This window comes from Emydura macquarii, unplaced genomic scaffold, assembly GCF_026122565.2.
Source record: "Emydura macquarii macquarii isolate MOO-44397 ecotype Brisbane River unplaced genomic scaffold, CSIRO-AGI_Emac_v2 contig_1477, whole genome shotgun sequence".
Lineage (NCBI taxonomy): Eukaryota > Metazoa > Chordata > Testudines > Chelidae > Emydura > Emydura macquarii.
Genome location: NW_027131614.1, coordinates 4,036,322 through 4,060,259, shown reverse-complemented (window position 1 = coordinate 4,060,259; position 23,938 = coordinate 4,036,322). Strand labels below are relative to the sequence as shown.

The 23,938-nt window shown below is 41.0% G+C and overlaps 1 protein-coding gene across 1 annotated transcript; it reads left to right on the top strand.

Annotated features, from left to right (window-relative positions):
• CHMP4C (charged multivesicular body protein 4C) lies at positions 1 to 19,216 on the top strand. Its single transcript, XM_067553552.1, has 5 exons — positions 1 to 535; positions 11,527 to 11,704; positions 12,405 to 12,519; positions 16,104 to 16,212; positions 17,989 to 19,216. The coding sequence occupies exons 1-5, from the start codon at positions 145 to 147 to the stop codon at positions 18,051 to 18,053; spliced, it is 858 nt and encodes a 285-aa protein (XP_067409653.1). The 5' UTR covers positions 1 to 144; the 3' UTR covers positions 18,054 to 19,216.
• The last annotated feature ends 4,722 nt before the right edge of the window (positions 19,217 to 23,938 follow it).

The following is a 23,938-nucleotide window of genomic DNA, read 5'->3' as shown; positions in this document are numbered from 1 at the left end:
GGCCGGACGTCACCCTGTGGTAGCGGGCTCGCCCGCGGCGCATGCGCAGAGAGACTCCCCCAGCTGGGTCCAGACTCCAAAGGGCTCGGGAGGGGCCAGGGGGCGGAGCCTGCTGTGACACCTGGCCCAGGTGTGGGGTGCGTCATGTGCCCCCACCGCCTCCCTGCCCAATGCCCAGCAGCTTCCTTCCGCCTCCTCCCAGCCAGTCCCCTCCCTGCCCAGGCTGCGCGTCGGCGGCCGGGCCCGGGAGTGAGAGTCGGGAAATGCCCTGGCCCCTGGCGGCTCGCTGACCCCGCGCAGCGCCGAGCCCGCACCCGCACCCGGCGAACTCCCCGCGCCGCCATGAGTAAGCTCGGCAAGCTGTTCAAGGGCGGCCCCGGGCACGCCAAGGGGCGCGGGGGCCCCACGCCCCAGGAGGCCTTAGCCCGGCTGCGGGAGACCGAGGAGATGCTCACCAAGAAGCAGGAGTATCTGGAGACCAGGATCCAGAGGGAGCTGGCCGCGGCCAAGCAGCACGGCACCAGGAACAAACGAGGTGAGCCCAGCCCTCCCCCGCCCCCATACAGCCACCCCCCCGGGCCCTGCTCCTCTTGCCAGCCACCCCCCGCGGGCACTGCCCAGCACCCGACCCGAGGAAAGCCCGCCCCTAGCGGCGGGCCGTGCAGAAGCTGCCGCTGGGCACCTGCTGGGAACTGCACGGGGCGGCGGCTGGGAAGTTTGCAGCGCGGGGAAACGTAGCCAGCTCCTCTTCTCCGGGCTACTTCGAGGCATTGGGGGCGATGCAGAGAGATTCCTGGCTTCCAATGTAAACGCCCCCTAGGCATGCTGTCTTTTTTGACTGGAGAGCTCTGTCTGTATTGTGCGTTATAACACCACCAGCAGATGAATTTGGGTGCAGGTCTCGCTTTCGGAGAGTGTGTATATAGGGCAGCGCAGGGATGGGATCACTGTAGTTTGTCCATCAACACTGTGTGTGATCATTAATAAGTTTAATGTCCTGCATGGGTTTAAATACTTGCCTCCAAGTAGAGACCAACTATGGATGGATTTTTAGTACATTCCTTTTTATATGCCATATTTTGGTACAGAGAAAAATAGACAAGTCAGAAGATCTTGTAGGGGAGTATTGGCTCATGCTAGAGTCTAATTTGTATTTAAACCTGCAGGTATCTGGTGTTTGGTTTCTTTTATGATTTCCTAGAGCCACTCCAGATAAACAGTAAAAGTGTGTGTGTGTGTGTGTGTGTGTGTGTGTGTGTGTGTGTGAAAGAGAGAGAGAGAAAGTCAGAGGTGTGTTTTCATGTTTGTACGCTTGTACTGTATAACAAAAGCTTTGTGTATTCAATGCTTTTCAGCTTAACCTGTTCCATGTTCAGAACTACTAAATTATCTTGCCCTTACATAACTTATTAACTATGGGCCAGATTGTGATGCCCTTATGCATATTGAATAGTACTTTGCACCCTAAATTCTGTTGACATCAGTGGAACTTACTTGTCGTGCAAAGGATTGTTCAACATAAATAAGAGCAGCTCAGTCTAGCGTTCTAGAGGTAAAACAAAGCACCAACTGTGCAATAGAGAAATAGTAGCCTCCATTGCTGAAGTACCTGAGCATCTCTCAGGTATTTATAGATTTATTTTTACAACACTATGGTGAGGTTGGAAAACATTTACAGATGCGTGTAAAGGGATTAAATGATAGGAAGTCTATGGTATAACTGGGAAATGACCCCATATTTCCATACACGGGGCCTTAATCACTAAAACCATCTTATTCATTTAGCTGTGGGAAAAAATAAGCATTGTTAGAGCAGGATAGTATGGGCTTGATCCTGCTCCCACTGAAGCCAGTGGGAAAAATCCCATTAATTTCTGTGGGTGCAGGAGCAGACCTTATGTTACCTTGATAAAGTAATTTAATTTCAAAATCAGGGAAACCCGAGCATCTTTAGGAATAAGTTGACTAGAGTTGCAACAAGCTGTTTTTTCAGATATTTAAGTCCCTTTAAACTCTGGCACATTAGCTCAGAAGTCCATTGTTAACAGTTCAATAGCGGGGGTTTTAACTGTTAGTGCCAACCATGGTGCTGAAACCATAAAGTAATCTTCAGTACAGGACCACTGCCTTCAAACATGTTCCACCTTCTCCAAATACCATGAGAGACTATGTTGTATGCAGTGTTGTTGTTATAGCTATGTTGGTCCCAGGATAGGGGAGAGACCTGGTGGGTCAGGTAGTATCTTTTATTGGACCAACTTCTGTTGGTGAAAGAGACAAGCTTTCAGATTTGACAGGATCTTTTTAGGTCTGAAATGTATGCCACTAAATTTGTGCATGGTAGTAGTCAATCTGGTCCTTATTTCAGTGGTGGTTTTTCCCCTTCAGTTGATCTTTCTACTGATTAATAATTTAAAAGACTAATGGCATGTAATTTAAATATATAGGAGGATACTTTGGAAAAGTCTCACAGGAAACTGCTTATTAAGGGTAACCTCTTTTCTGTACTTTAGGTTTACTGTTCTTTAACTCCTGATAATCTTTAGAGAAAATAATTCGATTAAAAAGGATTCCTAGGTAGATTTACTGTATTGGAACAATAGGAAAGTGAGTAAAATCAACGCAATAGACAAATGACTGAGACATACTGTAAATGACTGAATTTTGCAAATTAGCTAGTGAACAAATAATAATAAGCAAGTAGTCTATCTCCCAAAATATATCCCTTTCATTTGTCATGACAGTTGTGTTTTATTTATCAGTGATAATATTTAATAACATACTAGTCAATATACTATGTATATTTTGCAAAATATTTAGTTGAAAGGCAAATGGATAACTAACTAATCTTGCTACATGAACTGGAACTATAAGAAACTGAGTGAGTATAAGTTTGATTTTCCTTTGCTTGACTACGGTTAATACTTCAGTGGGGAGTGAGCATTGGGGACAATTTTATTTGTAATTGCATGATCTAAAAGGCCTTATGTACCCAAAATAGGAGTGTATGAGACAAAAGCAGGATGGAAATTTGCACATCGCATTTTTGCACATCGCATACAGAATACGCATACTCATAGACTCTAACGTCAGAAGGGACCAATATGATCATCTATCTGACCTCCTGCACAACACAGGCCTCAGAACCTCACCCCATCCACTCCTGTAATAGACCCCTAGCCTATGACTGAAGTAATAAAGTCCGCAAATCATGGTTTAAAGACTTCAAGGTACAGAGAATCCACCAGCAAGTGAGCCACGCCCCATGCTACAGAGGAAGGTGAAAAACCTCAAGAGGCTTTGCCAATCTGCTCTGGAGGGAAAATTCGTTCCCGAACCCAAATATGGCAATCACTTAAACCCTAAGCATGTGGGCAAGACTCACCAGCCAGACACCCAAGAAAGAATTCTCTGTAATAACTCAGAACCCACCCCATCTATCATCCCTTCATAGGCCATTGACATATCTACCACCAGTAGTCAAAGATCAGTCAATTGCCAAACTAGGCTGTCCCATCATACCATCCCCTCCATAAATTTATTAAGCTCAGTTTTGAAGCCAGCTGGGTTTGACTTTATTAGATTCCAGGTGCATGAATCAGGGCTCAGCTACACTAACATAAGTGAAGTCATATTCAGGCCCCAGTTCTTCATGAGATCATAGGATTCCTGAAAAGACTGCATAATATCAGCCAGCTCAAGAAATGTGACTTAACTATGATAAATTAGCTATGCAGATAGAAAGATATCATTAGAATCTGTCTTCTTCCTCACTGATAACTGTTGAGAACATAACTGTCTAGTTCCTGCATCTTAGTCTGAAATTAACTACACATGTTGTCATAAACATCTTCCACCTTTGCACGTTATTATCTCATTGCAGCTACACTAACTGTAGGAGTTTTCTCTCTGGCCATGATACAAGTGCAACTTATTAGAATTCTTTCTGTATTGGTGCTTTCATCACAAGCTTTTTGTTTCCTTCCGCAACAGCTTTGCAATCTCTCTGTGCACCATATGCAATCACCTGTTTGTATTGAATTTCTTTGCAGACACATTTGGCACTAGCTGAGGATGTGACACATTAACTCAAGTCAATGGAACTACACCTATTGACTGCTGTGGGCCTGGCCCTTTTTTTTTTTTTTTCCAGCACTCTGAGAGAAAACTGAAAAGATAAAAAGTGATGTAAAATATAATTTTCAAAATGGAATAGGTTTGAGATGAGAAGGAAGGTGTCGTTACTAGGAAGATGCAAGCTCTCTATATGCTACCATTGTACTTCTAGATCAGCAGTTCAAACCTAGCCCAAGGTCCGCAGTGGCCAGAAGTGGTTATTACTTGATGTTGGGGCACTAGCTCACATGGAACATATTGGTGTTCTCTGTACAGTGTTTTGTGGAGTGGTGTCCACATCACAAAACCCACCATTTCTGCAGAGGTGCCAAGGGCCAAATTAGCATAGAGAATGAAACAACCTTCTCCTGGCTAGAAATGATAGCTCCAGTTTAGAGCTGAGATCCATTGGTGAGTCAGGTTGGGGAAATCTGCAATGCTGCAGCCTGGGTTGGATTGATTTAATTAGGTTGTGGTCTCAATCTGGCACCTGCCATGAACACTGAGAAGTGATTGAATGAAAAGATATGGAACAAGTACTTAGGGGATATATCTTCTTTCGTGAGCTGGAACAAAGCTTAATTGGGGAGCCAAAAATCATGCAGCAGATTAGTGATGATAAACCCTAGATAGCGGCATGGGATAATAATAAGTTTAGGATATTATGAATAGACTCTGCCACAAATGTACTGTTGATGCATTTGGGCATGCCTCTTGGTTCTAGCATTCCTTGTAAATGACTGTTGTCATGAGGTTACTGAAGTTGGGCAATGATGCAACAGTGTCATGTTACCACAAAACAAGTCCATCATTCCAATAGCAGGAAGTGCCTCAGATGAGAATTGAGGTAGATTGACAGAGTTGTGTGGGGAAACTTATTGTATATGTCTTATATCCAGCGTTCCTACTTCTTCATTTCCTTATTTTTTAAATTGTGTGAGTATTTTGCCATGAACTGTAAGAAAATATGAAGAATTAGGCCCAGAATTATTATTATGCTATTCATAACAAATATACACAATCATCTCCCACAAGGCTTTTAAAAATTATGGGCCTGATCCTGGTGTCACAAGGCTCTCGTTGCACTGACTTCTTGAGTTACTCCTGATTCGTACCAATGTGAGATTAAAATCTGACCCACTGGGTAGAAGATAGCTATAATCCATCAGTACTCTAACAGAACAGTGTCAGCCACGTGGGAGGCACACATTGTTCACCTCCTAACATACCTCTTAATTTGAGAGCCCTAAGGATAGACAGATTTTCTGTGTGTACCTCAGTTTTTCCCATTTGTTGCATTGCTACTCACTAGAGGCAAAAGGTTTAACGCTGCTCCTGGAACAGCACAGGAGACAGGTGCTTGTGTGTCTCATCTCCCTGTCTGGGTAGAATAAATAAGAGTCCTTAAGGAACTGGGTGCAAATGACCCAGATCAACAAGGGGTCCAAGAGAGACTGTGGAAACTTCTGCCTGTGGGGATTGGGAACTCAGCATGGACCTGCCTGGAGAACAACCTGCCTGAGCTGTAACCAGGAGACAATAAAGAGCTTTTGGAAGAAGCTTTATGGGTCTGACTAAGGAAGTCAGAGAGGGAGAGAACCTGAAAATGGAGTTCACTACAGTTTGGCTGGTGAATTGCTCTGAGTCGACCAGAATGGATTATTTTTTAATTGTTGTTTCTCTGTCCTTACCTAAGGACTTCCAGTGCTGTGTTCCTAATGACTAATAAATTCTACTCTTTTGAAAATGTTGTCTGGGGTGTCACTGCAAATACTGGCTGGGATGCATGAGTCCCTGAAGAGAGTATAAGTTTCTACCAGAAGTTTGTCTCAGTTGGACTTGCTGAGCAGAGCTCACTATGTGAAGCAGGGATGCTGGATTCCAGTAGCCCTGTCTAGAAGGCAGAGAGGCTGTGTGGCCTACTGTTAAGGAAGAGTGAGGCCTCTTGGAGGTCTGGCACACTGAAGGAGTCAGAGAGACTGTTTAAAAGCTGGGGGGTAGCATAGATCCGATGGCTCTGTGAGGACACCTAGTACAGTGGAACCTCAGTTATCTCAACTCCAATTAACTAAAACTCTGATCTCCAAAAGTTGGAAAAGTCCCTTGAGGTTTGGCTTCAGTCCTTAAAGCTTAAGGGACTGATACTTATCAGTAAATTATATCCATTGAGGCCCCTTTACATTGCCAGATTTCTACTGAAAACAATGGAAGTTAAGAGCCTAAATACCTTTTAGGATCTGAGCCTCAGTAAAAGCCATTACACCATTAAACCTGCAAAGTTTATAAGCATCACAGGGGAGAGGCTTTTTACTGCATAAACTGCAAGATCCTAGACCAATAACACATTTTATCCTTGAACCCTGTTACATTCAAATGTTCAACATATTGTAAATGAAGTGATTCATAGCAAAGAAATTATGCTTTAGGCATATCAACCTATCAGTTCTTCAGAATACTGTAAAGAAATGCCTGTGGTAGCCGCCACATTCTCCTAATGAGGAGTTACCAATCTGCATTTCTGTGCATCTTATGGGACATACACCAGCCAGTGACTCTAACCAAAGGTGGTACATAAATAGTAATAGGTCCTTCTGGCAGATGGGTGCCATGAACTAAAATCTATTATTTTAAGAGCTGTAAAACTTGCACAGACTTTGTATTATGAGGTGGCTTTCTTTGTATTAAATTGCTTTGGACAAAGATTAATACATTAAATATACAGTCTGGACCAAATTCTTAGAAGATGTAAATGGGCATAACTATTGAAGTCAGTAGAGCTATGGTGATTTACACCAGCTGAGCATGTATAGCCTTAAGTAGTGTTTCACTTAATGTGAAATGGAAATTGGACTTCGTTCATTTAAAAATATTTTGATAAATGAATTGCGGAGTTGTGTAGTTTGACATACTGCTCCTAGCAACTCTGTATCCTCTTAGGAATTCCTATGTTACTTTCTACATGATTTTTCTCTGTGAATAGTGTCATTTCCGACACTATGCTCTTGTCTATACTTTGGAAGATCAGATCTATAATTCTCTACTGTTGGTAGCAATGGTGGAAGCCATAGTGTAGAAAAAGCACATGCATTTTTACCACAGTACTTCATCTTGCCTTGATTTAGTTTTCATGATATGGCACTGAAAATGCCTGTCTAACCTACTGTTTATATCATTGTCACCCCCAGTGGAGCTGCACTGTTGGAGAATTGGAGATCCAAATTTTCCTAGTGTAGACGTGATGGTTACTTTGCCCACCTTTCCTCTCCATGTATGTACATGTAAGCCTAACAATTTAGCAAACCATTTCACACTAGTCACCTGTATAAAACCCATCAAAATAAAAGGTGTGGAACTGTAGGACACTGTTGAAGCAAGGATGGTCCAGTGGTTATGAAACTAGCCTAGGACGTGGGGATCCAGGTTCCATTCTCTGTTCTGCCACAGACTTTCTGTATGACCCTGGGCAAGTTGCTTAGACTCCGTGTCTCAGCTTTCTATCTATAAAATGGGGATAATAGTAGAGTTGGGTAAAATTTTTCACCCAAAACTTTTTTTGGAGAAAAATGCAGATTCAGTGACACTGAAAATTTTTGGGAATTCATGTCAATTTCATCAAAATGTTTCAGTTGGGGGAAAAAAGTCAGTTTTTTCTTTTGACATTTTCACAATGAAGGGTTTTAATTTTTTTTTTTTCTTTTTTTGTTCAAAACAACTTTGTTTCAAACTTTCTTTAAATTTTCTTTAAAATATTTTAAAATGATTGAAATCAAAGCAGGGTTTTGATCTTTAAAACAAAACATTTCATTTGACAGTAAACATTATTTATATATATAATATTTTTTTTCCAGTTTGCTGGAAATGTTGAAAAATTTCATTGTTGGTTTGATCAAAAATCCCCCTTCCCCCCCTAGAATTGCCAGTGAATTGAAAAATCCATTCTTCACACAGCTCTAGATAACAGCACTTCCTATCTCACAAAGCTACTGTGAGCATAAATACAATCAAGACTGCAAGATGCTCTGATATTAAGGTAATGGGGACCCTATAAGTACTGTAGCTAGACAGGTCAAGTGATTCCTGACATCTCAAGGAATACTCTGCTGGCCAGACTCAAGCTGAAGCATGGTGCACCTGATTTTGAGAGCTTCTGAGTCCTGGCAAATGTTTCATTGGGAGCTGCAGATGCTCAGAACTTCTCAGGAGCAGACTATTGTTGATATAAGAGCTTGCTGTTTCCTGGAGAAAACATAATTTTGTTCATAGTTAAATTGGTGTTACCTTTATTTCCTCAGATTATACTCTGACTCTTCCTGCCTGGCTGCTTCTTATTACATGATCACATAACACTAGGCAACGTGACAACTACCAAATGTGGCATTCAATTCATAAATATATGTTAATCAAGTGGAGGCATGGGAACGTTGTATATCCTGGGTGATGCGGAAGAGATGAATAAATTGATTTGGTACAAAGTGATGCATTCCCTAAATGCCTACTGGGAAAAGCTAAATTAAATGAGTTAATGAAGATGGCAGGTTTCATTTATAAAGGCAGACAGCTAAGTATGTGAAAAAATCAAATGAAGAATTCTCTCTTACACTTTCTTAACTTGGAAGGGGTCCATTTTCAACTTCAACCCAGAACCTTCTGGATTTCAAAAATAACCGCTCTGCAAAGAGAGCTAATCCATAATCTGTAGGAACAATCACTACTACTAGCACCATTTTTAAGTTCCACAGCTCAAAAATGCCTTCCCTTGTCTGATTAACTTAACAGTCCCTCACAATAGACATTTTCCAAAATTCATATATTTCTGCCACATGGCACCATTTATACAGCGAAAAATCTTTTACAAAGAGCAGTTGAAAGCTGTCTGACTGTTACAGACTCTGTTATGCAGGAGATTAGAATACCCTTCTGGCCTTAAATCAGTGAATCCATGATTAAGTAGCCCCTAAAAATGGTTGACTGACTGATTTGAAGCTGGAGAGGGAAAGTGCTTCACACTTTGAGAGAGGAGGGCAGTTACAGGATGAAAAATAGGTGCAAATGCATGTATGAGGGAGGGAGATTGACAATGGGAACAAGAATTTCCCCAAGGGTTTTTGCACACTGTCAGCTGAGACATGTGATTCCAATTCAGCACATCTGTAGTCACTGGACCAGCTCAGCAAGACTGGGTGGATCCTGAATTTGAACATTCCAGTGTTGGGTACAGTTGATTGGCAGGATGTTATAACTACAATTTCCTCCTCCCAAAATGCTTTGTTATAGGCACTGCAGGATGCTCTGTATTTCAGAATCTACCCAAACGCTTGTCCTTGTACAACTGATAAGGCACAGTGCCAAGCATTCATCAGTAAAGCACAGTACAATTCAGTGCACTGTCACACATGGTGACTCTCTTCTGCACCTGTGTAAGCATTTGTCTCAGACAAGCAGTCTGAATGAGGCACAATAGATAACCTTCTCAGTCAGGCAGTTGGTGGCTGGTTATAGCTCCAGTGACATGCAGTGCTACAGTCAGCTACTGCTTCTGTACCCGCTTCAAAAATGAGAGGGGAGAGAGAAGGAAGAAAAGAGTGTGACGGGGTGCATGAGTACCACTTGGCCCATAATACGCAAGGGGTTAACTCCATCCCTTTCCTGGCACAAGTGTGTATAGGAAAGGGCTGTGTAGGGATGCTGGCTGTTTCTCCAACCCAGGGAGGACTAACACTATACCAAAGGCCCTTTCAGGCTAGTTCAAGGCATTGTGCATGAATACAAACAAAATCTTCCAAGTAACACAAGACCAAGTTATTCCTTGACTAGCACAGGCTGCAGGGGCCTCTCACTTTGCACTTTCTGTGTTCCAGGGCCAGTCTCAGGAGCCAACCTCTCTCCAGCAGCTCTCCCTTCCACTGAGAGCCCTATAAAGGGCAGAGAGCAAACTTGACCCCTTCCCAGCTAGGTCTCATAAATCCCCCAATACCTGTTCTTAAAGGGGCCCTGCCTCTGAACAGGGCTGGCTGCCCTCCCCCCAGACCAGGCTGCTGGAGGGACAAGTGAGAGAATGCCTGTGGGAAGATATCTGTCTACACCTGGGGCCTGAGTGAAACCTTCCTCAACCCCAGCATGGGCCATCTTCTCTTGTGTGTGTTTTTACTTATGGTATCTTTATGCTCGTTTTGCTCCCACTAAAAAATCCTGTTGGTTGCTGTATTATTTCTGCTAAGTCAGAGAGATAGTAGGGAGTGGCTGAACCTTGCTGGTGGTTTTGTTGTAAGGGGTTTAGGAACTGGGCCTTACAACAGTTTTCACAAATAGATACATCTAACTTATGATGATTCCCAAAGAAATCTGACTCCTCCCTCCCAGCTAACTGAGCTGTTTGGCTAGGTGATTCCGGATTCCCTGCCACCATGGCCACACATAATAAGCAGAATTGGGCTTGTTTTTTCCAAAAAGTCGCTTTAATCTTTTGAGAGCCGAGGGTTGTGGGTTTAGGAGCTTGTTTTATTTCTTTGGGCTTTTCTTTGGGCTTTTTTAATAATAGGTGAGGGAGGGTCCCTTACTTCTGCGCTGCTGCTGGCGGCAGTGCTGCCTTCAGAGCTGGGCGCCCAGCCAGCAGCCACCACTCTCCGGCCACCCAGCCAGTGCTTAATTTGTGCTGGGGCTTACCGGGGCTGAACCCCAGCACCGCTTTCATTACAAATTAAGCACTGTCCTGACTCTCCTCTCTCTGAAATGGATTGGGGTTATTTTGAAAGACAGTGCTGCTATTTTTTTTTTTTTTTTTTTTCCCTCTTGTGAGACTTGGCAAAAACCTCATGCCACTTCCCAATTCTGGAATGTGACTTTCAGGGAACAGTGCTGACTAAGACACTATCACTGACGTGGTAGAGTTTCTCTCTCCATCCTTTTTGTTTCCCTAGTTTTTTTTTCTTCTTGTTTTCCATCCACCTTTTTCTTTCTTCTCCTGTTTTCTCCTTTCCCTGTTGTTTTCCAGCCCCCTTTGACACTCCTCCAGTTCCTCTCCTGTCTTGTCCTGCCTTGTGCTTTGATATGGTGAAACTCAGTGCCTCCTGCAATGAAGGAGGAAGCTGCTTCTGAACTCCAGGCAATGCAGCTTCTCTCTGATGCACAAGAAGTACTCGGCTATTTTAACAGAGCATGTTCATGCAACAGCAGAACAGGCAGGCAGTCCACTGAGCACTACATTTTGTGGGGTGGGTCAAATTTTCCCTTCATTTATGTGCCAGTGCTTATGGGTAACAACTTAAAATAAGGCGAGAGAATGTGAATTTTTAACTCCACATCTCCTAAATTATACCTTGTTTCATTTACATTATTAGTTGTTACTGAATCTGATGTATGCATTTCACTCTGAAAAGAGAGTTAACTGTGTCTCTTCTGATTACACAATAGCTGCATTACAGGCCCTCAAGAGAAAAAAGAGGTATGAGAAACAGTTGAGCCAAATTGATGGGACGCTCTCCACCATTGAGTTCCAGCGGGAAGCATTGGAAAATTCCCACACCAACACAGAAGTGTTCAAGAACATGGGCTATGCTGCACAAGCAATGAAAAAGGTGCATGACAATATGTAAGTGCATTCTGTTCACTTGCACAGTAAGGGCTTCAGTGCTGTAAAGCTCACCTTCTGACTGTATGGATTAAATGTTTTAATTTCACTGTGACACTTGGTTCTGATTTTGTTTTTGTCCCATCCATTTTAATGTTGGGGAGCACTCCCAATAGTGTAATGTTTATTTGGAAGAAAAAAAGCTCCTTTCAGCAGCAAATCTGAAAGGTTGCCCTACTGTCCTGTGAGGTGCACAGGGATGTTGTTGTTGTTAGGCCTGAACTGCATTTGGGGATTCAGAGAGTAACAGAAGAATAGCACTTAGAGGATAAATGTGGACTTGTCTCTCTAAATGGCTGTGTAATTCAGATTTTTAAAGGTGTCCTAATTTGACCCCAATTCAATAAGCTTTAAGCACATGAGTAGTTCTGCTAAAGTAAAGTCAGTTCTATTCAATATGGGTTCTTATACTTCCATTCACCCCCCATCACAGTAGTGCATTAAGGGATGGGACTAACACCTGCCATGTCTGAGTTGTCAGCTTCTCACATACTTAAAGATACAGATGTGCTTAAATACCCTGCTGAATTGGCACCTTAATTTGGAGACTTTCTGTATTCAGAGCTTTTATTAATAAAGGGCCAAAACCTTTTCCAAGTCCTAAGGCAGACGTGGTCTAAGAATGTGTATTTTAAAGACAGTTTAAATACTATTTCTCTAGGGACCTTGACAAAATTGATTCTTTGATGGACGATATCACTGAACAGCAAGCGGTTGCCCAGGAGATCTCAGAAGCTATTTCAAGCCGAGCTGGGTTTGGTGATGAGTTTGATGAGGTTAGTATTGCAATAAAGTCAAGGGTAAAAGATGTACCTGCCTCACTGTGGTTATTGTATTGTACAATGACTTGTTTTAAGCCTTTTTACCGTGCAAGTTGTGACTGTAAAATAGCTTGGATACATTTAATCATATTTGTAAAATGTATTTAGATCTTTTTAAAAGAAGTTTTGATCCCACAAACTCGCTCTGCATATTCTTACCCTGTACATATGGACATAATTGAAATGTGTGATTTGCAGTGCTCCAAATAGACACACACTTGACTAGGTGTATATCTGGAGCGCTGCATGTCAGCATTTGTAGGGAACATTGCACTGTTTGTTTGCAACTGTAAACGCTCAAGGCCAGACTTTTAAAGATAGTTAGGTGCCTAAGATGCAGATGCACACCTAGTAGGATTTTCAAAAGCACCGAAGCAGGTTATGCACCTAACTTTCTAATTGACTCCAATGGGAGTTAGGCACATAACCTGCACAGATGCTTTTGAAAATCCCAATAGGCACCTATCTACATCTTTAGGCACCTAAATACCTTTTGAAAATCTAGCCCTTAGGGCTTTATCCAATGCCTGTTGAAGTCAATGGGAAGCCTCCTGTTCACTTTGGATGCTTAGCCAGGCTCTTAATTATTGAAAATTTGGTTTAGAAAATGTGAAAAATGCTAATCCCCAAGGACCCAAGGGTCTGATTCTGCAACGTGATAAGCATCAACTCCCATTGAAATCAGTGGAAGGCAGCAACTGGTTCTTGAAAGCACTCAGCACCTCTTGGAAGTGGGCTCAAAGTCCATGCAAGTTTGAAGATTTTTACATATTGATTTTTAAATAAGATTTTTGAAATGATGAGTGCTAAGAATTGTTTAAACAGTGTCCAAAGTGGTTAAAATAATCATCTTTTCCACTCCAACTGACTGTGTTCCAGTCCTACACATGGATATTTTTCAAACATTTTAATGTCGGGGAAAAATACTCTTCCTTTGTGTTTGACATTTTCCCAGTTCCTCAATATTTAACCTTTTGGTGACTTGTTAAAGAACAATAGATTTTTTTTTATTTTGTTTTGTTTGTTTTTCCCATTGACTTCTAAGTGAAGAGACAGAAAATGTAAACTGCCTTCTTTAGAAGCCTTTAAACCAACACTTGACGTCTTTCTAAAAGATCTGCTGTAGCTCAAACAGACATTATGGTCTTGATGCAGAAATTACCAGGAGAGATTCTGTGGCCTGCACTATGCAGGAGGTCAGATTAGATGATGATCATCCTCCTTTCTGGCCTTCATTCAAGCCAGTTGGGAATTTTTTGGACAAAACATGCATCTGTCAAAACATCCATTTGCCAAAACTTTTCACAGAAGAAGGATCAGTTTCAACAAATTTCCTGTTTCTAAAAAAATGTTTAGAAAAAAGTTTCCAAATTGTCAATACATCCTGTTTGGACATTTTTTAAATGAAAAGTCCCCCCGCCCCTTTTTGTTTCTTGTTTCAAATGACTTTTCATTTGTAAATTTAAGCTAATTTGTATTAAAATATATATATAAAATTTAATATATATATATTTTAAAAGAAGTTGAAATTTGAAATGAAACTTTTCAGTGGCCCCAACCTGATTGGGAGCAGAGCGGGGAGGTTCAGTTCATGAAAATTTTTGAGATTTTGAGTTTCTTTCCCAATTTAGGATTGGAAAATTTTTAGAAATCTCAAAAAAGTTGTCTCAGGAAGGGAAAACCACTTCTCACCCAGCTCTACTCTCTGAACCCGTGGAAGGTCTTTCTGGGCAAGAGCTATTATTTCTAGCTTCCACTTTGGTGATGAGCATGCCATAAGCACCTAGAAAGAACTATTAGAACTATTCAAAGCCTATTTTAAAACACTTTTTAAAATTATGATGAATGCATTATATCCAGCTGCCTTTCTCTGAGATGCTCCTTCTGAGGAGTGTGTCTTTGGCTGCTTAAAAGTAAAGATTTTAAGGCTTTTTTATTTTTAGTATTCCAAAAGCAGATTTGAACACCAGTCCAGATCAGCTTCTGTATTTAAAAAACCAAACCTGGTGCATGTTTTAAGAGTGGCTAACAGAAGTTAGGAGGACAACCAGGATTTTAATATTGCCTTGGGACACTGGAAAATCATGCAGTTGGTCTGGCAGCACATTTCACTTGACAGAAATAAGCATTGCAGAAGGAACATCTCAAAGATAGGCAGCTGGATATAATGTATTCGTCTTTAAAATGGGAGGTGAGGAATCACTTGTCAAAATGGAAATCCACTTAAGTATAGGCTCCAGATTTGGAACAAATCTCTTGAAGGGTAAGTTTTTTGGACTTTGGCAAAACACAACTAGTAGCAACCTAGCACCTATCTTCTTAATTTTCCTTCTGATATTCTTGCCTTGCTGTTAACTTTCCTTGCCCTTCTTCTAATTTTCAAACAAGACTCGTTGCATAGCACAGATTTCCATTTAGTTAGAATCACATTTTGTTTTTTGAGGGAAGATATAACTTAATACATGGAATAAAAGTTTTAAATAAGAGATTTTGTGGAATCCAAAACTTAAAGTGGCAGTTTTGCAAAACCCAAAACAACAATGGGCTTTCCTATCCTCTGTTAAATTAAAACTGTTAGTTCGGTGGCATCAGGTGAGGTATTTCTAGTAGAGAGAGGTAAGTATTAATGCTGTTATACAAGGCACTAGTAAGACCTCACTGGAATACTGTGTAGAGTTCTGGTCACCCATGTATAAGAAAGATGAATTCAAACTATGTAACATGTGTAGAGAAGAACTACTAGGATGATCAGGGGAATGGAGAACCTATTTTAGGAGAGGAGACTCTGGGTATGTCTACACTGCAAAAAAAAAAAAAAAAAAAAAAAAAAATCCCAACCAACCCTGCGGCAGAGAGTCTCAGAACCCGGATTACCTGACTTGGGTTTGTGCTGTGGGGCTAAAAACAGAAGCATAGACATCTCTGCTCAGATTCAAAACCTGGGCTGCAGCCCGAGTGGGAGCATCTACACTGCTATTTTTAGGCACTGCAAGCCTTAGCCAGTTGACCCAGACTCTGAGACTCGTTGTATTTTGTGTTTGTTTTTTTCAGTATAGACATACCCTAGAAAAGCATATCTTCTTTAGCCTAGCAAAACAACGGCTGAGATTGTTCTCTGTAAATACATCAGGGGATAAACTCCAGGAGGGCGAAGAGCTGCGTAAGCTAAAGGACAGTGTTGGCACAAGAATCAATGGATATAAACTGGCCATGAATAAACTTGAATAAGTTTATGAATAAACTTGGAAATTAGATGGTTTCTACCCATCAGAGGAGTGAGGTTCTGGAATAGCTGTCCAATAGGAGTAGTGGGAGCCAACAGCCTATCTGGTTTTAAGACAGCACTTGATATGTTTATGAATTGGATTATACGACAGAGCTACCTGATATAGCCAGGGACTAGACATGATGACCCAAGGGGTTCCTTCCTGTCTTGTGTTCCTAATGGTACTTTGATTAGTGAGTGTGGTTTGGGATGCCCTTGATCTTAACTGAACCCATTGCTTGAAACATAAACATGATGTCTTGCTTGCATTCAGGATGAGTTGATGGCAGAATTGGAGGAATTGGAGCAAGAAGAACTGAATAAGAAAATGACAGATGTCAGATTGCCAAGTGTCCCATCCACATCGCTGCCTTCCCGCCCTGGTAAGTTACCTATGATTAAGCCACATCCTGAGTGAGAAGGGGGAGAGAGTGAAAGCTCAAATGAAGCATTTAACTTAGCTTTAACTTTTAATGTAGACATTTTTCCCATTTGTTGTGCTTGCTCACGTAAAGTAATGGAGGGGTTTAGTATGGTTTGGTTCATATAGGACCAAACTCTCTGCAGGTGTAAATAGGTGCATGTCCATTGGCATTTATTTGGCTTTCAGCATATGTGGTTGTATTTTTCCAATGAATCCTATAGGTAGGTGACCCAGAAACACAAAGTAATTTTTTCCCCCATTTTGGCAATACAGCCATTTGTTTCTTTGGAAATAGGAGGCTGACCTGGATTCAGAACGTTTCAGTAACACAGCTCCTTCTCCTTAGCCTGACAATGGATTGAAAATTGCCACTGGTGTTGCATTTACCAGTGAAGGAGATGAAAGCTAATATAAATTTAGAGAAGTATTTTCAGTTCCTTTCCTTGTGGGCTATGCTCACTCACTGAACAATCTCATTTTGAAATTAAGCAGTTGCTAATAACTAGGCACACAGCCCTTCTTTTTCTATAGTCCTAAACCATTCATTCGGAGTTAACTTTTATCCCCTGAGTTTTCACTTTGTTCATATTCTCCAGCTGAGAACTACCTTGCACTGAACTAGAACCAGAGTATACAAATCTAGTCCAAAGGAGTTACAGTGACGCACAGCCTGCTGTTGGCTTATTGTTCTGGTAAAAGGCAGGTATAGCATGACTGCCTGATTTGCCTCAATCTTAGCCCTGGTGTCCTATTCAGTATGTTTCAGCTGGCAACATTAAGACTCACGGGAAGAAAGCAAGAAGTTCACACCGTGGCAAAGGTCTCGTCTGCCTACATAAATTGCACTAGCTTAACTACTATCTGTTTAAAAATCAGTGTAGTAAATCCAGTGCAACTCTCCTATGGGGACACTTATTTCAGTTCAAAATCGACTTATATGAGTTTAGCTTATGTCAGTCAAACCAAGCTAACCTGATAAATCATGTTTAAATCAAATGTTGCGCATCCATACAGGAGTTAACACCAGTTTAGCTAAATTAGGCTATTAATAATAATAATAGTAACCCCTAATTGTTATGTAGTACTTTTCTTCAGCGTATCTCAGAAGGAGAGACAAAGGAGGAAGGATCATTAATCCCATTTTACAGATGGGGAAACTGAGGTACAGAGGTGACATGATATATCCAAGGTCACCCAGCTGATCGGTGGCAGTTAGGAATAGATTCTTGGGTCTTCTAAGTCCCAATATAGTGCTCTAGCCACATCATCCCTTTAGCTAATTTGGTGCAACTCTGTGGGTTGACCCGGCTAAGAGTTGCATGCAGCACTGACATAGCAATGCAGCGCAGCAGAGGAGCACTGTTTGATTATGTTCTCCATCAGAGGGGAGATCTGTCATGACTGTCCCAGTGAGGTTTACAGAACACATCACTTTTCAAAGTGGGCTGTCCAAGTTCCCCTGCAGTAACAGTGTTTAGGACTCAATATACGTCCAGCTGAAGTCAGGGAGCTGAATCAGACGCTTGATTTCCAGGGCTGTATGTGAGCTACTGGTGAGAATATAATGGCTGGGCATTTTAGTCTGCTTAGTCACTGCATTACCATATTTAGCTCACTGTTTGGTAAATTGCTGAGAGACACATCTAGGCTGACTAGTATTACACAAATCCTGCTGCCAGTGAATAAAATGGCTCTGTTACCTTAGTGACTGATTATTGTTAATCTCTCACTATAGCATCCTCCAGGAAGAAAGTGGAAGATGATGACGATATGAAGCAGCTGGCGGCTTGGGCTTCATAACATCAGACTGCAGCGTTTTAGAAGAACGGGTTTCTTGAAATATAGATTTAAAGAGTTGCAATAATATTTTATATACTTAACAAGTCAGACCCCATTTGTTTTTACTTTTTTAGGGCCAAATTACCTTTTAAAAAAAATGACTTAACGTCAATACTATTTAAAAATGTTTTTAAAAAAGAAGATATTTTCAGGATTTGGCCAGCGTCGTGTTATTTTTCCAGTGAAGAATTCAGAAGGAATTTTTATTAAAAAGCTTTTACGGGGTAAGAGTCTTACTACACAGTATTTTTGTGAAATGCTAAGATCCTGTGTACACACATGACTGAATTCGCTGCTGGAGTGAATGTGTGAAATGTATTGAAGTCATTGAGGCTTACAAGCAGTGGTCAGTTTGGCTCAGAGTATTTGAAAGCCACTGGAACAGCTTCCGTAAACTGTTCTGAGCACACGGACCTAGTGGGGGCTCCGTATGGGCACAGAGATCAGCCCACCCAGAGCATCTTGCAGTATCAGGGTCCCGGATTGTAAACTCTTGGGGGCAGAATCCTGTCTAGAAGGCTTTGGTTTGTTTTTTTTTTTTGTCTGTAAAGCACTCTATACACCTATGTAATCAGTTGTAATCAAGGTTTAAAATCAGTTCATGCTCATTCAGTGAAAATAGTTTGGCTCTCAAGTGTGACTGGGGAAAACCAGAGTGTAGAATTAGTTTTAATCTAGGTCCCTGCCAGTTTAAAACTGATTCAGCTAACACTGTTAAAGTCCCAGAGGAGATGTGGCCTAACTACTACTTATGTGGCCTCCCAACTTAACTTTTCCAGGATGAGTCTAAACTTCATATTACAGATTTTTTAAAAGAAGCACTACTGGGACTTGTAATTCTATGATTTCTGAATAGAATTGGTTTCCAAACATTCAGTTCTTGTTCTGAGACCTGAATAGAAATTGTATTGAATTGTTAATATTTTAAATTTCTTTTAACTTTAAATCTGTTCTTAAACTGTGGGTGATTTATCTGTGGTGTTAATGTACAGTATTGCACAGTTGATTATTTTTAGTCTAAGGGGACAACTGTCATTTTGAGTGCTGAAGTACTGTATACGCAGAGAAATCCAAACGAGCAAAATTAAACCTGCTTCTCTGTTGAAGTGAATTTTGATGTTAAATGAGACATTCTGACTTGTTAACTCACTGCCATGTGCAGTGAAATAGTGAAACACTTACACTGTGGGGTTTTCTAGGGTATTGGAAATCAGAGTAGTACTGATCTTGTTTTAAAAATGATAATACAAGTTGGTTGATAATCGGGCCAGCCGGGAAACTGGGTGACTGGGATTCTTTATCCTTGTAGCAGCAGAAAATAAACCACTTAAGATTCTGGGCCGAGCATTTGGCCTCACACCAGCAAATGACTTCAGTCAACATTTTCATCTACTTAATGTTAAACACACGTTTATGTGCGTTACTGGATAAAGGCCAGAGTACTCAAATCTTGCTGGATTGAGCCCTGTAAATGAAATGGATTCTGAAATTACAAATGGGACAGGCTGGATTCTCCTCTTTCTTATGATAGTACAGAACTATTATAATTTCATACACTTCACTGGAGTTATTTCTGATCTATGCTGTCTTGTCAGTTGTTGGCTGAGTGTGTGTTCTCCCAGTGTGTATGCTGTCCCAGCTGTGCGCAGGTAACCGAGACCCCAAACCATGATTGGATTATCCAATAAGACCAGAGATCCATTTCAGTAATAAAGGCGTTAGGCCAGGTTTATTGTAGACAAAGCACAGTCCTAGTATCCTGCAGACTCTGCAGAACCACTAACACATGTATGCTTGTTAAAATGGACCAGCTCAATAAACAGCAGGACCTTCCGTTTCCACCACAGCTGGACCAAGATACTTTCTGTGAGACCCTCTTTTATACATTGATACAAGTTGCATATTCCCCTCTAACATGTAGTTGCCACCTCCTGATGTGGCAAGGTACTACCCTTTGACATGGTAAGATACCACCATTACCTTGTACTGAATGGTTCGGTCAAAACATCTCTATTTATTGTATCAACAAGACATTTCTATCCATTATAATGTCATTTGGAGACGTCCGTAGGCCCTTGTTATCTGTGGGGTATTAGGATGTCCTGGTACCTTTCTAAAATGGCCTATCACTTCTTTGGGATGTGTGTTTGTTACACCAGCTCTGTTCTTGCCAGTTACTGTAAGCCTGCCAGCATTCACAGCATGACTTCTGCTAATTTTGATTTATAATAGCAGGGCTTGACCATTACTTTACCTCAGGCTTCAAGTCTTATATCTGGTCTGTTATACTAGGCCTCATGTCCCAGGCTCTCACTTTCTAGTACATGCTGCTATGAATGGAGAATCAGATGCTGTGTATTATAATGGCTGAGCAGCTAAGTGACCTGTTAGAGAAAACCTGGTGCATGTACAACTCTGTTCCAGAGTTAGGAAGCACCAGAAAGAATCTTTCTTTCTGGAGCAAGAGAAAGAAAGCTGGAACTTTGCAGGTCTCTGTTTTAAAACACAGTATTTTAAATTTAAAAGACTGTTTTAAAATACACTATGGAAACAAATACAGTAACACAACAGACAAAGTGTCATTCAATTATATTGCATTTAAAAAGTCAAGACAAGATACTGCTAGGACTAGGGGGTTTATTAAGTAACTAATCTTCTGAGTTACCCAAAATCTGTTTTCTAATGCCTTTGGCAAGAATCACATTTTCAAGGTTAAGCAAGCTCATGTATGTCAATGTGCATGATTAATGGACAAATCAGATAACAGCAATGGAGTAGGTAGGCATAACTGGCCATGTGTTTACACAAACATCTGATCTCTGCACATATCTGGCATTTCTGTACATAAGTTAGGCAGTGCCAATAAGTTCACATGCTTAGTTTGGAAAGACTAGCCCATAACATCTATTTTTTGTCACGTTAGTAGTTTTCCAATACTTAACATATTCCAAGTGCTTAACTAACACTAACTAAACGCAATGTACATTTTATTGTACTTTTAGAAGTAACCAAAGATTTGTATTGCTATTATTTAATTTCTCTTAGATGTACACAATCCCTGAACTCTCCATCCAGTTTTTATACAACACTCATTTCTATGGTATCTGAGCCTCTTAGAGGTGTAAATATCACAAGCCTAATTGTATGCACTCCAAATATTTTCTTAAATTAATTTCAATCTCAGCATGTTGCAACTAACATCTTTGTATCATTTGTTCACTCAGTTAGTTGCGAGGTGCTGGGAATGAAATTGGTTTAATTTAATAAGATAAGTGGGAGGCTAAAGGTTCCAGAGAAATTTTTTTATTAGAAAAAATACATCAACAGCCTTGAAAGCAACAAACTATCAATACTATTATTGCCTTTCCTTATTTGAAATCCAAGAAAAAACCTAGGATCTGCTCTCTGTGCAGTGGGGAGGGAAGTATCATTTGAAAACCCCATGAAGTCAAATGGGAGTCACAAGGATCCCTAACTCAGTACTATTTCCTGACCAGATTAAATGGTACATATTTTAGATGGGCTCTAAATCTTCAGAGGGTATTAAAAAACTCCCTGTGTTGTTATGACTAAGTTAAATCTAACCAAAGGAACATTTTGGCATGAGATCATCAATTTAATTAATAGTGAACTTATCTAGGTCAGCCAGGATTTATTAGATGTGGAGTTGGATTGTCTAAAATGACTGACATTCTTTGAATTTGCAACACCTCAGTCATCATAAAGCTGCAAAGCAGGCTGGTCTTGTTAGCTGCACCAAAATCAGGGCTCTATAGTATTTGGAAGGAAAGGAGTTTGGTGGCCTATAGGTGGAGCTCTGTATTCAACATAGAACAGTAACAGACTGCTGGACTGAAATCTGCATAGCAGGCTTCTGCTTTCAGATAGAACTTTGTTGCAATCTCACTAATTGATCATCTGGCAAAGAAAAGGGAATGTAAATTTTAAAGGGAAGAGAGAGGTTTTCTGGTTCAGAGCTCAAATTCTCCTGTAGTTACTGACCTGTTTTGCCTCCATATTCCTGCTTGGTTCCCATTCTGCATGTTTAATGTGTGCAGAGAGGAGACCCAGTCATGCAAATGTTTGCTGGGGTGCCTTCCTGAAAGCATTTGAGGACTGGCCAAACTTCGATGAACTGAATCCTAGACTTTTAGAGTGAAAATTTTTAAAAGTGCCTACGTGACTTGAGAGCCTAAGAGGCTAAGTCACTTTGTGCCTTTGAAATGGTTACACTTAGCTTTTTTTTCCCCAGCCCCAACTTTAATTAGAGCTGGGTAAGTGGTTTATTGAATTACTGAGTGGTAATTTTAATTTGCTTGAAAAAGAATAATCTGTCACAATTCAGAATCCCTATGGTATCCTTAAAATAAATAAATAAATAAATCCTCCCTCAAACATATTACAGCCCCAGAATCTCCTTGTAAAGGATGTAAAATGTTCTCCATGAATGACAAGAGTGGTCAGACAGGAGCAGGCTTTATTGGATCTATACTGTGCATGGCAGCTATATAATAGAAGAGTCAGATACAAAACAATACTTAACACTTCACATCTGTCATACCCAGGATAGAAGGAGGTAAGACCTGTATCCCCCTGGTTGAGAGACAGAAAGATAGGTGACTTGATTTGCTGAGGACTACAAATGGTGGTGGTGATAGATCTTAAGATTTTATGTTGAAATGTTTTTTCTCTGATCCTCTGCACTATCTACTAACCTGCACAGCTTCTCTTAGCTCTCTGTGCAGCTTTCTTAAACATCAGAGCCAAAATTAAATGCCAGCCAAGATTAAAGCAGTGTGTAAGCTTGAAGGCATCTCTCTCACCAGCAGACGTTGGTCCAGTAAAAGTTGTCACCACACCCACTTGGTCTTCTAGTGTTCTGGGAACAACACCATTTACAGTCCAGATTAAGTCACAATGATCCACTGGTTCTTATTTTGCTTCAGTTCACTGCTGCTCAGACAAAGTACCTGCAAGAAATTGTGGATGTGAGTGGAATAGATTCAATGGATTGGGTTACCGCTGACCTACATGTGGGCTGCGAAGTAAAGGAAAATAGCTTCAAATGTTAACAGCTGAACATGGGCGGCAGTGATCGTCTCTTACTTCTGCGGGTGCCACCTGATTTAAATATTAGGCTCCCAATGGTTTCAAAGCTTTGTCAGCAAAATAATTCTAATTTGCATTCGTTCAGGGTTCCTCTGACCTAGAAAAATCAACCATGCCTCTAGAAACTCCAGAAGGGATGGGGTCTAGCAACATGAACTTGGTTGTGCTGCACTTCCTATATGTGCTATGATACACTTTTAATAACACACTATTATTTACATTTTACAAAAGAAACGTCACTAGAAAATACTGCAGGGCAGATCCTTGTCAGTGGAGCCATATGGATTCATGTGATCTGAGGATCTGGCTCACAGCACGTGCTATGTAGCCTACCCAAACACAGCACTAAGGCCCAGCTCCCCAAAGGTATTTAGGCTCCAATTCCCAGTGATTTCAACAGAAGTTAGGAGTCTAAACAGCTTTGAGGAGTGGGCCTAGAAACCTGGGGGGTGGATTCTTGCCTGTGTCAAGACCTGCTTCCCCTCCCCCTCCCATTCTCTATGCCAGGTGGGACAGTGAGTGCAGGAAACAATATCTGAGAACTCCACAGTTCAGAGAAAAGACTTTGTCTCCTTATCTTTTGGACTATTCTTACTCTTCTGTGATTGATTGATTGCTCTGCAATGGGAACAGGGAATGCTCATTTGAAAATCAAGACACTAATTATGTGCTTAACTTTAAATAGCCAGGTTTGAAAATGTCAGCCTCTGCAAAGCCTTTGCTAAATAAAGGATATA